At 42.5% G+C, this 14958-nt stretch overlaps 1 protein-coding gene across 6 annotated transcripts in view; it reads left to right on the top strand.

Moving 5' to 3' along the window:
• The window catches only part of Tnrc6b (trinucleotide repeat containing adaptor 6B), a 233601-nt gene that overhangs the window by 45835 nt on the left and 172808 nt on the right, over window positions 1-14958 (top strand). For all 6 annotated transcript variants that reach the window (XM_037197686.1, XM_028871192.2, XM_028871189.2 and 3 more), the window contains exon 3: window positions 10360-10448. In XM_037197686.1, the coding sequence (XP_037053581.1) occupies window positions 10404-10448 (45 nt within the window). In that variant the 5' untranslated portion in view covers window positions 10360-10403. The remainder of the gene's footprint in view (window positions 1-10359; window positions 10449-14958) is intronic.

The raw sequence follows: 14958 nt of genomic DNA on the forward strand, positions 1-14958 counted from the left end.
TCTATCTATCTAGAGTTTATCTCTATATTATCTGGAAAGCATCCCTAACATATCTACAAATTTGATTATTATAAATGATTAACCACTAACCTATGTTTCTTGATTGTCCTATATAGTTTATAATAATAGTTTTCAAAAACTAGAATTTCACCCTACATTTTTAAATAAACTGCATAAGTACAATACCTTAAACAAGAATATAAATATATATAAATATGTTGTAACAAAAATAACCTTAAATTTATCAGTATTCTTTAGTCTTTTTTGACGGCATGAGCAAACTTTTAAACGGCTCAGGTACACCTGGATAATCCACCCACTTCACATGAAAGCCAAGCCTAAAACCCTCCCTCATCCAGGTCAGAGGTAGGAGACCAAAAACTGCCTTAAATCTTCCTAGCTATGGAAGCCAGTACCTGTGTTGCCACAGGCAATTTTTTCTTAGCTTGCTGGGGCGGGGGTTTGGGGTGGGGTGGGGGTGGGGTGGGGAGTTGGGCTTGTTTGTTTTTGTTTTGCCGCACCTCTTAAAGAAGCCGTCTTTTTTTGTTGTTGTTAAGCTTTCTCAGGCTGTAGATGGATATTTGAGCCCCATGTTGGTACACCCATTTATTGTTGTTGGTTGGTCTTAGGTCCTTTGGGAGGCCTGCCGCCCAGTTCCCAAATATATCACACACGGATGCGGCTTATTCTTTATTATGAATGCCCGGCCTTAGCTTGGTTTAGTTTCTAGCCAGCTTTCCTTAACTTATCCCGACTACCTTTTACCTCTGGGCTTTTCCTTTCTCTAACTTATGTAAATCTTACTCTTACTCTGTGGCTTGCTGTGTAGCTGGGTGGCTGGCCCCTGGAGTCATCCTCATCCTCTGGCTGCTAGATCTTAGCTGTCCCTCCAGATTTCTCCTTCCATGTATTCTCTCTGCCTGTCAGCCCCACCTATCCTTTCTCCTGCCTTGCTATTGACCAGTTCTTTATTAGACCATCAGGTGTTTTACACAGGCACAGTAACACAGCTTCACAGAGTTAAACAAATGCAACATGAACAAAAGTAACACACCTTCAAATATTTTACTGCATTGGTGCTGCTTTTTTTTTTTCTTTCAGCATTTAGAAGAGGAAGGAGACACAGCTGCTTTACCTCTCCTGCTGTCCTTTCTCCTGGTTTCTCTGCAGGGTCTTTCTCATCTGAGTTGAAAAAGCCTGCTGTTATTGTACTAGTAGTCATCCATTGTTTACACTGATGTTATTCAGCATTTGCAGTCTTGTCTATAAACTTGTTAAAAACTTTGGAGGTTTTTAACAAATACATAAAAATAGAAAGATCATACATGCTTAAGGGGTATATATATATAATATATATATACATATATTATATATTATATTAGTATGATGTACATATATGTATGTACATCATATATATATATATATATATATATATATATATATATATAATGATGTTTGAGTCAGGATAAACAAATCTGCCTGCTCACATAGTTCTCATCTTTATAGTGAAAACATTGGAAATCTTTCTCTCTAGCTTTTTCTTTGTTTTTATTTTTAATTATGAGTGGGGTATGTGTCTGGTAAGTGCAGGTACTCTTAGAGGTCAGAGGCAAGTGCTGGAGTTACAAGTGCTCGTGAGCCACATGTGGGACATGGGAACTTAATTCTTGTCTTCTGCAAGAACAGTGTACACTTCTGAGCCATCTCTGCAGCCCCCATCCAGCTTTCAAATACACAGTGTATGTCATCATCTGCAATTACCCTGCTGCACAATAGCACACCAGAGCTAGGAAATAACATTTTAAAACTTAATTTTTATTCTTTGTGTATGAGTGTCTTGCTTGCAAATATGTCATGCATGTGTCTTATGTCCACAGAACCCAGAAGAGGGCATTGCATCCTCTGGAACTAGATTTAGCTGGTTGTGAGTAGCCACATGGGTGCTCTTAACTATTGGGCCCTGTCTCTAGCCCCATATATTACATTTTTAATAAAAAGCACTACAGTTGGTTCATTCATTTATTCCTACATAGAAACTCATTGAATACCTATCAAATGAACAGTTTGTTTGCTGTTGATTTGGTGTTTTGCTTTGTTTTGTTTGTTTGTTTGTTGAGATAGAGTTTCTCTGTGTAGCCCTGGCTGGAACTCAATCTGTCTAGACCAGGCTGGCCTTGAACTCAGAGAACTACTTGCCTCTGCTTCCCAAGTGCTGGAATTAAAGGTGTGTGCCACTTTATCCAGCAGCAGGTGCACAGTTTTAAGTATACTGAATACAGAGATTAACAAGATCCAATATTTGATACCAAGAGTTCAGGAACATCCCTCTTAACATAAAGAATCTCTGTGAGCAATGAATCCATAAAGGTGCTAAAGGTTCATAATAGAATTTAGACAGACCCCACTAAGGAAACAGTCCCTTCCATCTGGAGATGAGTCAGTAAAAAAAAAAAAAAAAAAAAAAAAAAAAAAAAAAAAAAAACAAGCTTTACACAAGCTGACCTTAAGTTATATTCCTTGGTGACACCATGGGGGGAAAGAGACAGAGGAAAGAATATGGACAGAAATATGGAAGCCTAACCCCATCTGGCATATTGGTGAAGCAGGAAGTAGATCACTATGCCTGGAACAAAGCAAACAGGTAAGACTGGAGAGAGCGGAGGCTGGAGCCTAGAGGGCTTTAAAAACTCCAGCATGCTTGCCTATTTTCATAGAAGTCCACAGACTGTGTGTGACATTACTCACATGGTGATTAACAGTCACTAAGTTGCTGTACTGTGAGTGCGAGCCCAGTGCCAGGTCAAGACTGTCCATCATTTCAATGTAAAGTGGTGGAATGAACTTGCTGAAACAAGTCGAACAAACACCACACTTCTTGGGACAGCTTTGCTACCTCTGCTCACCCCTTCCAGTGAATTTTTATATTGACTTTCAACACTTCTCTAGCACTGACACTTTATACAACCTTCAGTAGTCCCCAGGTATCACCCAAGTTCACTAGGTGCTTAAGTATTGCCTATTTTATTCTTCTCTTTGGTCAAAATGACGGCAAAACTGACTTTGATTCTTTTTTTGTTTTGTTTTGTTTTTGTTTTTCAAGACAGGGTTTCTCTGTGTAGCTTTGGAGCCTGTCCTGGAACTCACTCTGCAGCCCAGGCTGGCCCTTGAACTCACAGAGTTCGACCTGCCTCTGCCTCTGCCTCTGCTTCCCGAGCGCTGGGATTAAAGGTGTGCACCACCACCACCACCACCACCACCACCACCACCACCACCACCACGCTCTTAAAAATGATTGTAAGACACATTTTGAAGCAAGAATGTCATCATTTTAAAGTTTACAAGTAGATTTTTTCTTAATATTTATTTTTATTTTTAATAATGAGTATGTGTGTGTGCCTGTGTATGGGTACATGCGTGTGAGTACAGAAGCGAGAAGCGTAGAGGTGTAGGATTGCCTGCAGCTGGAGTTACAGGTGGTTGTGAGCCACCCAGTTCTGGTGCTGGGAGTCGAGTTCAAGTTCTCTGCAGAAGTACACACTTTTAACCACTGAGCCATCTCTCCAGCTCAGTGTGTAGGTCTCTTAGGGGCACACCCTTTACTTTGGAGCTGTACCCCTAGACTGTCAAGACTTAAAAGGAAACACATTTTTTTGTTTGGTTTTGCTTTTTGAGGCAGGGTCTCATCATGTAGTGCTAGGTGCTCTGGAACTAACTAGCTCTGTAGGCCAGGCTGGCCTGGAACTCATAGAAATTGGTGTGCCTCTGCCTCCTGAACACCACACATGACTAAAGAAAACACATTTAAAACTATAAGATTAATTCCAAAGGAACAGCAAAAGTTGAATGAAAATAGGGGACTGGAGAGATCTTAAAAAAAAAGGTGAATGAAAATAAAGGGCAAAGAGGAAAACAAGTTATAGATAAGTTAGAGTAAGTAGGCACACTAATGGAAAAAAATCAGGAAAGAGTTTTAGAAATAAAACTTAAATGGATGTTAGAAGGAAAGGATGTGGGTAAACACAAGGGATATTTTTTAAATAACAGTTTTATTTTATTTATTTTATGATTTATTTAGTTATTACATAGACAGTTCTCTGTCTGCATGTATGTCTGCAGGCCAGAAGAGGGCACCAGATCTCATTACAGATGGTTGTGAGCCACCATGTGGTTGCTGGGAATTGAACTCAAGACCTCTGATAGAACAGCCAGTGCTCTTAACCTCTGAGCCATCTCTCCAGCCCCAACACAAGGGATTTCTAATGGGGTATTGTTAGCTTTCTGTCACCATACAATGACACAAGATAATTCACATATAAAGAAAAAAGATTGGTTCTGATGCAGGGTTTTTGAGGGTTTTAGTCCATGGCTTCTGAGTGTGGCAATATCTCATGTCAGAACAAAACTGTTTACCTTGTGTTAACAAAAGAAGAGACCGGCATCCCCCATTCCACTCCAAGAGCATGTTTTCCAAGACCCAAAGATTTCTAGACCCATGCACCTTCCAGGTCTGTTGCTGAGAACCAGGCTCTTACTACATAGACCCCTGGGGGGCATGTGAAGTATGACCTGGGGATGGACAGAAAGAGAGTGTGTTATGTGGAGAGAATAGGGAAATTTGCCTGGGTCACCTGCAGAAAAAGGTATATATGGGAAGAAACCAGGTTAGTGAGGAGTTTGGGAAGGAAGGGAAGGCTGATACAGAATAGTGAACTTAATTTGGAAAATAAGTTTTACAAATTAAAAAATAAGTAGGGACAGAAGAGGATCTAATAAATAATATCCCCACCGAGTCCTGAACTAGCAGAGGCATGCAGAGGGGTGAGACGGGAGGGTGAAAGTCTCCCTTCCATTGCGAATACAGTCGGCTTTTGAGAGCTGACTTCTGAGGGCAAGTTCTTATCCTGAACTCTGGGACCTCACGGGTATGTTGAGATGGCAGCCCTAGTCTGAGGTAAGCCTGCCTCTTAGAAGAGCGTGGAGCAGAGCAGAGTGGGTATCTGTGAGGGAAGGAGCAGCAGAGGAGCTGGACTGTGCAAGTCCAGGCTGAGTTTCTTCTGGACACACTAATCAGATAAGCACTTCACCCTGACAGCATGAGTTAGGGATTTACATCCCTAATATTAAAACATCGTGAGGAAGAAAGTCTCGAGTGTGGGGGAGGGGCTTCCTTTCTCTGACATGTTCTTTTGTCTCTCAGTGTGCTGGTCTTAACCAGTAGGTCTGGGTCTGCCAGGGTATTATGCCCAGACCTTTCTTTCCTTTCTCACATGAGTTACAGTCAGAAACCTCTTCATTTCCATTTCCTCTTTGAAACACCTACATATGTCTAGCACAAATAATTTAAATAGAGAACTTCGCTGGCTTTGTAATGCCTGTGCTGTTTGAAGTTCAGCTGCCTTGTAGCTAATAATTGTCTCACTCTCTGCTGTCTAAAAGGTGTGTGTGAAGGAAGTCTCTTGTCCACTGTCTAATCTTTGCCTCAGCCATGCTGGCTTAGGAAAAGCTGGGCAGGCATAATTCAAGGTCAGGCAGCAGTCTCTGTACACTGAATCTACCCAAGCCTCCTAATGCCCTGTCTTCTTTGCTGAGGCCAGCACAGCACATTTGCTTGCTAGGCCAGAGTGGTCAGCGTATGCTGAGGCTACCTGCACAGCTGACATTCAGTTTATTTGAGCGTTCAGTGCCATCAACCACTGTGACAAGCTGTGGCTTATTCTTGGTGAGACCTGCAAACCCCTAAGCTTTTGCTAAGGCTCTGAGCCTAATGCATGCAGCCTTGTCTCTATAGAAACAGCCACTTACCTAACAACAAAGTTGCCATAACTACAGTCACTGCTGAGGTCAAAATGCTGGGTGGCCTATAGTTTATAAGAGCCAGTAGCTAAAAGCTAGTGTACAGCTATAAACATTCACTTGGCCTAATGTACAAGAAAACACTTTGTCCCTCCCTAAAGCCTAGCTTGACAGAAACCTCAAAAATCTCACATATAAAATGCCCTAAAATTTTAATTTGTGTCTTTTACCAAGGTTTTAGTCTCAGGGCTGGGAAGTTGGCTCAGTAGTTAGGAACATTTGTTGTTCTTGCAGAGGACCTAGGTTTGACTCTCAGTATTCACATGGTAATTTATAACCATCTATAACTCCAGGCTTAGGGGATCTGATGCCCTCTCCTGACCTCTGAGGACACCAGACAAACAATCAAAATAAAAATAAATTTCAGTTCAGTACACCAGAGGATAGGGTTAGAGGCACAGAAATGGCACTTTCGATCTCCCGATGGAAAAAGAGATAATAGACGATGTCATACAGAGCAGTGAGTTTCTTGGCACTAAACCACAGAACTCAACAAACTTGGCAGGTGTGTTGGTGTGTGCCTATATTCCCAGCACTTTTAGGAGATGAAGGCAAGAGGATCAGGAGTTCAAGACCATCCTCAGCTACAAAGTTTAAAAAAGAAATAGCTGACTTTGCCTTCTGTGGGGAATTGTGGAGGTGTCCCACATTTATGAGGAACCACGGAGAAGGCCTGCTTCCTGGGCAACTGCTACTTGAAGAAAAAGGGTGGAGGGCCACATATCTTGTTTTTCTGAGCTCTCAGGCAAGCTGCTCTACCTGCTCTGGGACAGAGAGCAACTAGAAGTGAAGGGGTGCAGAAAGATGAGGAAGCCTTCCTCTCCAGGTGCACAGTCACAGGGAAAGGACCAAGAGGTAACTGAGAGTGTGTGTCTATAGGGAAGTGGGGATTCAGAGAGAGGGCTTCCTGAATGGCCATTAGTATTGTGTACCAAGGGCAAATGTATTGCCAGTGATCCTCAGAAAAATGATTCCTCTCAAGTTTCCTTAGGGACAGCAAGCCTGAGACAGTCGTTTTCTCAAGGCCACACAGAAATCAGCATTAGTGTTTGGGTCTGGTTATAGCCACAGCTGGCTTTGCTTGTTTGCCACTGCTCCTCGCCCCTTCATGCTTAGTGGTGGGAAGGTTGTCTGCTGTCGCCAGCTGCTGGCTAGTTGAGTACCCTTTAGCAAATGGAGGGCTGGAATAGAGCAGGCCGGACCCAACTGGGCCGCGATGAATGGGCAAGAGCCTGTGAAGAGATAATGGATTGAGAAGTGAGTATAGGGGCCTGGAAGGTAGAGAGTAATAGGAAGGGTGGAAGACAGATGAGTGTTCATTTCTGGGGACGAGGAAGAGGAGTCATTGAAGGGGAAGAGCAGCGACTGACAGAGTGAGGGACAGAGAGAGTCAAGCAAGTCAGGCTAGAACAGATATTAAACAAACAAAAACAAGCCAGGTAGGCAGATCCAAAGGGTGAAGGAAGTAAAGCCTGTAACTGAAGTTCACCTGGTAAGAATGAGTGGCCTGTCATAGAAAAGCTGCTCGCCATTGCCAGTCTCTGTCTTCTGTCAGTGAGCATCACATTAGCCTAGTCAGTGGCCAGCAGATAAGAGGGGCCAGGGAGGGCTAGAGAGATGGCTCAGTGGTTAAGAGCACTGCAGAGGACCCACATGGTGGCTCATAGCCATCTATAACCCCATTGCCAGGGGCTACAACAGGCACACATGTGGTGCATATACATACGTTCAGGCAAAACACTTATACACATAAAGTAAAATAAAATAACCTTTTTTTAAAAAAGAGGTGAAGAACCAGACATACATGTAAAATGTTTTTTAAAAGAAAGGCCAAGAATGGAGTCCCTTGCTGAGGAAGCAGGGATCTGGAGGCTGTTGGGGAGAAACAGCATCTTCTGTGAGCCGCAGAGGCCTGGGAGCAGGACCAAGGTCTGAGTATGATGATGACAAATGGCCTATGACTGTAATCTTCACTTTAACTAAGAGGGACACAGTTGTAAAGCACTGTGCGTGCCACATCTTCTGCATAGGTTATTCAATTTTTCCAGTGGTGTCAGCTTTTTCTTCTCTTCCTCTTTCTCTTGCTTTTGAGGCAGGACCTTGCTGTCTCTCAAGTTAAAGCATCCTCCTGCTCAATCTTTCAAGTGTTTGGATTTTATAGGTGTGCACACCACATCTAATTTTATAGGGCACTAGGGATCCAACTCAAGGCCTCAAAAATGCTAGGCAAGCACTGTACCAACTGAGCTGAATCTCCAGCTCCACCAACTTAATTTTCATAGAAAGAACTATCCTATTTATGCATAATTGCCATAAAAAGTGAAGGACATGATCAGCTCTAAGAAGCTTTTTTCACTTGTGAGCACAGAGGCATGAACAATATTGGTTCATCTGGACCTGAGTGAATAGAGGTTGAGTGACAGCTACTACTATGTCAATTTTATATTTCTCATTACATAAATACACAGTTGTTCCTTAAAAACTTTATTAGTGAGCACAATAGATATTTTGATACCCCTTTGCCACATAACCAATGTGGAAATGGCCTCAGGTCTTAGGTCTTAGCTGTAGAGAGGCCTGCACCATGGCAGATATTCAGGACTGGGTACATACCCAAAGAGTTTCTCTGCACAGAAGCATGCATTATGAGCATCTTTTTTTTTTTTAAGCTGTTACAAGGGAGTCACTATGCTGATCAGTTATGTCCACTCTGATAGTCAGCCATAATGGTGATGGTTGTGGGCACTTTGGTGGTCAATTGTAGTGTTCACTGTGGTGGTCAGTCATAGTAGTCATTGTGGTGGTCAGTGATAGTGTCCACTGTGATGGCTAGTCATAGTGGACACTGATGGTCATTGATGTGGTCACTGCCATAGTCAATGTGGTGGTCAGTTGTAGTGTTCACTCTGAGGGTCAGTCATAGTGGTCACTGGGGTGGTCACTTGTAGTGTTCTCTGTGATGATCAGCCATGATGGTAACTGTCATGGTCACTGTGGTGGTCAGTTATAGTGTCTCCTGTAATGGTCAGTCGGAGTGGTCACTGTCATCAGTGTGGGGGTCACTTTTATTTTTCACTGTGATGGTTATCTTAGTGCTCACTGTGATGGTTAGTTAGTTGTAGTGGTTACTGTGGTTATCATTGATGTGGTCAGCCATATTGGTCATTGCCATGGTCACTATGATGATCATTTGTAGTGTTTGTTGTGATTGTCAGTTGTAGTGGTCACTGTTGTGGTCAGTGTGGTGGTCACTTGTAGTGTCCATTGTAATGGTCAGTCATAGTGGTTCCTTTCGGTTGGTTTGACTAATTATTTCTTAATAATTACATGTTTTAATTTATTAAATTATAAGCCAGATTTTTTTTTTTTTTTTTTTTTTTTTTGGTTTTTCGAGACAGGGTTTCTCTATGTAGCTTTGCGCCTTTCCTGGAGCTCACTTGGTAGCCCAGGCTGGCCTCGAACTCACAGAGATCCGCCTGGCTCTGCCTCCCGAGTGCTGGGATTAAAGGCGTGCACCACCAACGCCCGGCTATAAGCCAGATTTTAAGATAAATATTGTATATATTCTTTCATATGGGAAATCCAAGGTTAAAAAAAAAACTAAGCTGGGCAGTGGTAGTGTATGTCTTAGTAGAGGCAGGTGAATCTCTGTGAGTTTGAGGCCAGCCTAGTCTACGGGGTGAGTTACTGGACAGCCAGGGCTGTTAAACCATGTCTCAGAAAAAGAAGAAGATGGGGAGGAGGAGAATGGGGCCAGGATGAATGACAGTTTTGAGGAAAATTGCCAAAACACAAAGTGTCAAAGGAAGCTTTAACAGTCAGCTTTGAGGGCGTGAGCAATGACTCAACCCTTGTACTTAACACTCTTCCAGGGGACCCAGGTTCTGTTCCCAGGACATGTGTGGCAGTTCATGCCACAGGCCTTAGCTCTTACTATTAGAGGAAACTTTTAAACTACTTTTATTGTATTATTCTATAGCTAGCCAATTTGTGTAAAAATAAATGAGCTGACATTTAGTTTGGGGCATATTTTCTTTAAAAGATATACTGAGTGATGAGTACATCAGTTACAAAAGCCTAAGATGCTCAGCATAGCTATAAACCCAAGACAGGCAGTCAGTTCCAGTAGCATAGCCCAGGAAGTGAGACCCAGTGTGGTATCACCTCTTTGCTCATTGGCATCCTTTCTGGCAGGTGTCTACTGTAAGAGTCATTGAAGATTTCTATATCACCTTCTCCAGAAGCCTAACAAATAGGTCAAGAAATGTAAAGCTGGCAATACCTTTTCCACCATCCTTCAAGATGGAGAAGATTCCCACTCCACCTCTCCCTCTTTTTTCTCTCAGATGCCTCGCCGTACACATATGCACACTGAGAGGTATAGCTGATTAAAGTCATTGCTTCATAGTGTCCAGGATCGCCGGGACAGATTTTCGTCTAAATATTAGAAAAAGCAAACTTGTGCCTTGAAGACTTTACATGTGTTTTTCTCTTTTTATCTTTCAGGCAGTGTCTGTGTTTCTGCAGAGTTTTGCACAGAGTCTGTTCCCATGCAAACCAATGAGGGAGAAGTAGAGGAAGAAAGCAGTTCCAAGGTCAGTATATCACCCAGCAGAGGAACAGCTGGAGGAGCAATTAAACAGTTAATGGCAGTGGATGGACTGAGTGGGTGTTTTGTTGTGGGTGAATTTAGAAATTAGATTGATGAGCTCTTTCTTCTCAGTATACTTCTTCATTATGCTACATGACAATTTAAAAACAAGATTTTACCTGACTGATTTGCATGCGCGTGTGTATGCCTGTGTGTGTGTGTGTGTGTGTGTGTGTGTGTGTGTGTGTGTGTGTGTGTGTTACTATGGATTAAACTCAAGGCCTGGCTCATGTTGGGCAACTACTCAGCCTCTGATCTATACTCCTATCCCTTTTTAAATTTTTATTTTGAGACAGTGTCTGGCAAAGTCACCTAGGCTGACCTTGGACTTACTTGGCAGTCTAGACAAGCCTTAAATTTTTGATCCTAAAGCCTCAGCCTCCTACAAGGCTGGGTAATGATTGTGATTCATTCTTAGAATACTGGTATTTTATTGTACATTCTGTTATGAAAGTTGTATATACTTGGGAATTTCGAAACAGACCAGAAATACATGAGACAAGTTTTGTTTTGCAGGATGGAAGGAAAGGTTGGCTTTCTTGGGTTTTAGTTACTTAATTGTGTATTAGTTCAATATCAGCTGGACTAAAAATAAGAGAACAAAGCTGGGTCTGGAGACACATGCTTGTAACATCCTTGGGATGCTGAGACAGGAGGATTGCCTTGAATTTCAGGCCAGTCTGGGCTATCAAGTGAATAGCAAGCCATCCAGGCCTACATAGCAAGTCCTTGCCTCAAACAAACAAAAAAAAAAGAAACTGGATTTTAACTTAATCTTCATCAGTCTTTTTAACTAAAATGATTTTATCTCCCAGTCTTGCTTTTTTAATATAAAATCTTATATTTGTAATGATTTTTTGTTAATGTAGGACTTTCTCATAATACTATATTAATTTATAGATATCTGTGAATAGAAAGCAGGTTCTGAGGATAAGTGGAGCATTTTCTTTCTTCCTTCCTTCCTTCCTTCCTTCCTTCCTTCCTTCCTTCCTTCCTCCCTCCCTCCCTCCCTCCCTCCCTCCCTCCCTTACTCCCTCCCTCCCTCCCTCCTTTCCCGGAACTCACTCTGAGATCCACCTGCCTCTGCCTCCTGAGTGCTGGGATTAAAGGTGTGCAGCAGCACCACCACCACCACCACCACCACCACCACCACCACCACCCGGTTCCTTTTTTCCTCCCCTCTGAGACAGGGTTTCTCTGTGTAGCCCTGGCTATCCTGGAACTTGCTCTGTAGACCTGGCTGACTTCAAACTCACAAAGATCCACCTGCCTCTGCTTCCCGAGTGCTGAGATTAAAGGTGTGCACTACCACCACCCAGCTTCTATTTCTTTTTTCAATTATTATATTTTTAGTGTTTTGTCTGCATGCATGTATGTGCACCCATAGAGTGTCTGGTGCATAAGCAGGTCAGAAGAGGGTGCAGGACCTCTTGGAACTGTTTGTGAACCACCATGTGGGTGCTAGGAACCAATCTTGAGTTCTCTGAAAGAGTAGTGAGTGCTCTTAACCACTTAACCATCTCTCTAGCCCTCAATAAATCATTTTTAATTATATGTTAAAGGTGATATAACAGGGAGTAGTTACTCTCAAGATGCCCACGTTCTAAAGAGAGACAAACAAACATAAAGATAGTAATTATAACCACTATAAGTACTTTAAAGAATGGAAAATAAAGCATGGATTAAAAGGGGACTAGGAAGAGGAGCTTAGACTATTGAGCAAGGCCTTTGAGACAAGATGTTAGCCAAAGGACCAGAAGGCCAGCTACGTGAAAAGTGAGGAGAACAGTGTTCTAGACAGAAGAAAAGGCTACGGAGGCCCCCAGCCTTTTCCAAGAACTATCAGATGCTCAGGTGGCCCAGTGTGATTAGAAAAGGGTGTAGAGACTGTTCCTCAAAAGCCACATGTGGACCTATTCTCTGAACTTGGAGCCTTAAGCAGTTGTTCCCTATTGGAGGAGCAAGATACAATGAGTATTTGAGATATCAGTCTAATTACTTGGAGACTGCTGGAGAGCCATGATTCTCCTGTCTCCAAACCTTTTTTTTAAGTGCTGGGATTATAGGCACATTTGGTTTCTGTGGTAGTGGAGATAAAACCCAGAGCTTCCTTCATGCTAGGCAAGCACTTTACAAATTGAGCTACATCTCCAGTTCTAGATATTTTTTTAAGAAGTAATGAAAGCTGGTATGCTGGTTTACACCTGTAATCCCAGCACTTGGGAGGTTGAGGTAGGATTGTGAGTTTGAGGCCAGCCTGGACTACATAAAAGTTCCTTGTCCATCCCAGCTACATAGCAAGACCTTGTCTCAGAAGAAAGACAAAACTAGTGACAGGGTTCCTCACTGTGGAAGATGCCTGCAGTCTCAGCCTGTAATCCTAGCACTGAAGAGTCTGATTACTTGAGTCCAGAAGTTTGAGGACAGCCTAGCAGAACCCATCTATTAAAACAACAGTAAAAGACTTATTAACGGGAAAAGACATGAGAAAACCTATGAGAGATGATGGAGATGCTCTGTTTGATAGGATGCTGTAATTTACAATGTTAATAAAAATTACAAATATGATAGATCAATTTTGCCCAATAAAATTTTAAAGTAATAGTCATTGAAGCCAGGCAGTGGTGGTGCACATCTTTAATCCCAGCACTCGGGAGAGAGAGGCAGATGGATCTCTTAGTTTAAGACCAGCCTGGTCTACAGAGTGAGTCCAGGACAGCCAGGGCAACACAGAGAAACCCTGTCTTGAAAAAAAAAATCAAAAAACCACAACCCCCCCCCCAAAGTAGTCATTAAATATGGTGACAAATGAGTTGAGAAAAGTATAGTAGACTATAGACAGCTGTTGAAGCTTGAGGATGGCTATGTGGAGGTTCATTCACATTTACTTTATATGTATATAAAAACTCCTGTAACAAAAGTTTTAAAACTTTGAAAAGTGTTTTTCTTTCTTTTTTGTCTTTTTGGGTTTTTGGTTTTTTGAGACAGAGTTTCTCTGTGTAAGCTCTGGCTGTCTTGAAACTCACTATGTAGACCAGACTGGCCTCAAACCCTGTGATCCACCTGTCTCTGCTTCCCAAGCACTGGGATTACAGGTGTGGGCCACTACCACCCAGCTGGTTTTTGTTTCTTTCTATGTAGGCCTGGCTGTCCTGGAACTTGCTGTGTAGACCAGGCTGGTCTCAGACTCAGAGATCCATCTGCCTCTGCCTCGGATTGCTGGGGTGAAAGGCATGCGCCACCACTCCCAGCTCAAAAAAATTTTTTTAAGACTGGAGAAGGCTGTGCTTTGCTTGAAAAAAGAGGAAAAGAATGAGTGGAAGCAACAGTGGAAATGTAAAAGGGCCGTCAGATTTGCAAGCTTGATGGAAGCTAGGAATCAATGTGCTATCATATCGGAGCTCAGGTCAGATCCTGCTCCTACTTGATGGGGGTGGGGGTGGGGGAGCTGATATTGAGAGGAAAGAGAGTTTAGCTTTTCTTTGTATTGCCTTGGAAATAGAATCACTGATCTAGAGAGTGGAATATGTAATTGAGGACTTGAAATGACAAGATTTCTTGAGGGGGAAGGTTTGGAGTTACTGAAATTATGGAGCAGATATTAAGAAAAGTTATATATGAGTACACTGGCCAAATACATTTACAAGACACCGAGAGAATGTGCTAGGGTGGGCCTAAGGAAGGGAAGCTTCTCGGAGCGTAAGTTCCTCATGAAGAGGGTCTCCAGAACTAACTGTGCAGTACTTTCCAGGCTTTTTTCTTGGAGAGAGATGCTTACATTCAGAGATTGTATATTTGTCTAGAGTTGGGAACTCTAGATTTTAATTGCTTTTTTTTTTCTGCCAAAAAGAGATAAGCAGGCAGTAGCTTTAAAAGCCCTCAGTAGGTAAATCATAGATAATTCCTAAATTATGGAAATGTGTTCTTTCCATTATTGCTTGTTGTATTATTTTTGAATTTTTAAAAATTTATTATCTTGACCGGGCGGTGGTGGCACATGCCTATAATCCCAGGACTCGGGAGGCAGAGCCAGGTGGATCTCTGTGAGTTCGAGGCCAGCCTGGACTACCAAGTGAGTTCCAGGAAAGGCGCAAAGCTACACAGAGAAACCCTGTCTCCAAAAAACCAAAAAACAAACAAACAAAAAAAGATTATTATCTTATCACAGGAGGTGTATGTGGACACATATTCCATAGTACATTTGTGGAGGTCAGAGCACAACTTGATGGAGTCCACCTTTTTTTTTTTTTTTCCCCTGGTTTTTTGAGACAGGGAATGTGTAGTTTTGGTGGCTGTCCTGGATCTCAACTCTGTAGACCAGGCTGGCCTTGAACTCACAGAGATCCACCTGGCTCTGCCTCCCCAGTGCTGGAATTAAAGAGGCGTGCACCACCACCGCCTGGCTGGAGTCCACATTTTTATGGGTTCCTGGAGCTTGAAGTCAGGTCACCAAG

This window comes from Peromyscus leucopus, chromosome 20, assembly GCF_004664715.2.
Source record: "Peromyscus leucopus breed LL Stock chromosome 20, UCI_PerLeu_2.1, whole genome shotgun sequence".
NCBI classification, from domain to species: domain Eukaryota; kingdom Metazoa; phylum Chordata; class Mammalia; order Rodentia; family Cricetidae; genus Peromyscus; species Peromyscus leucopus.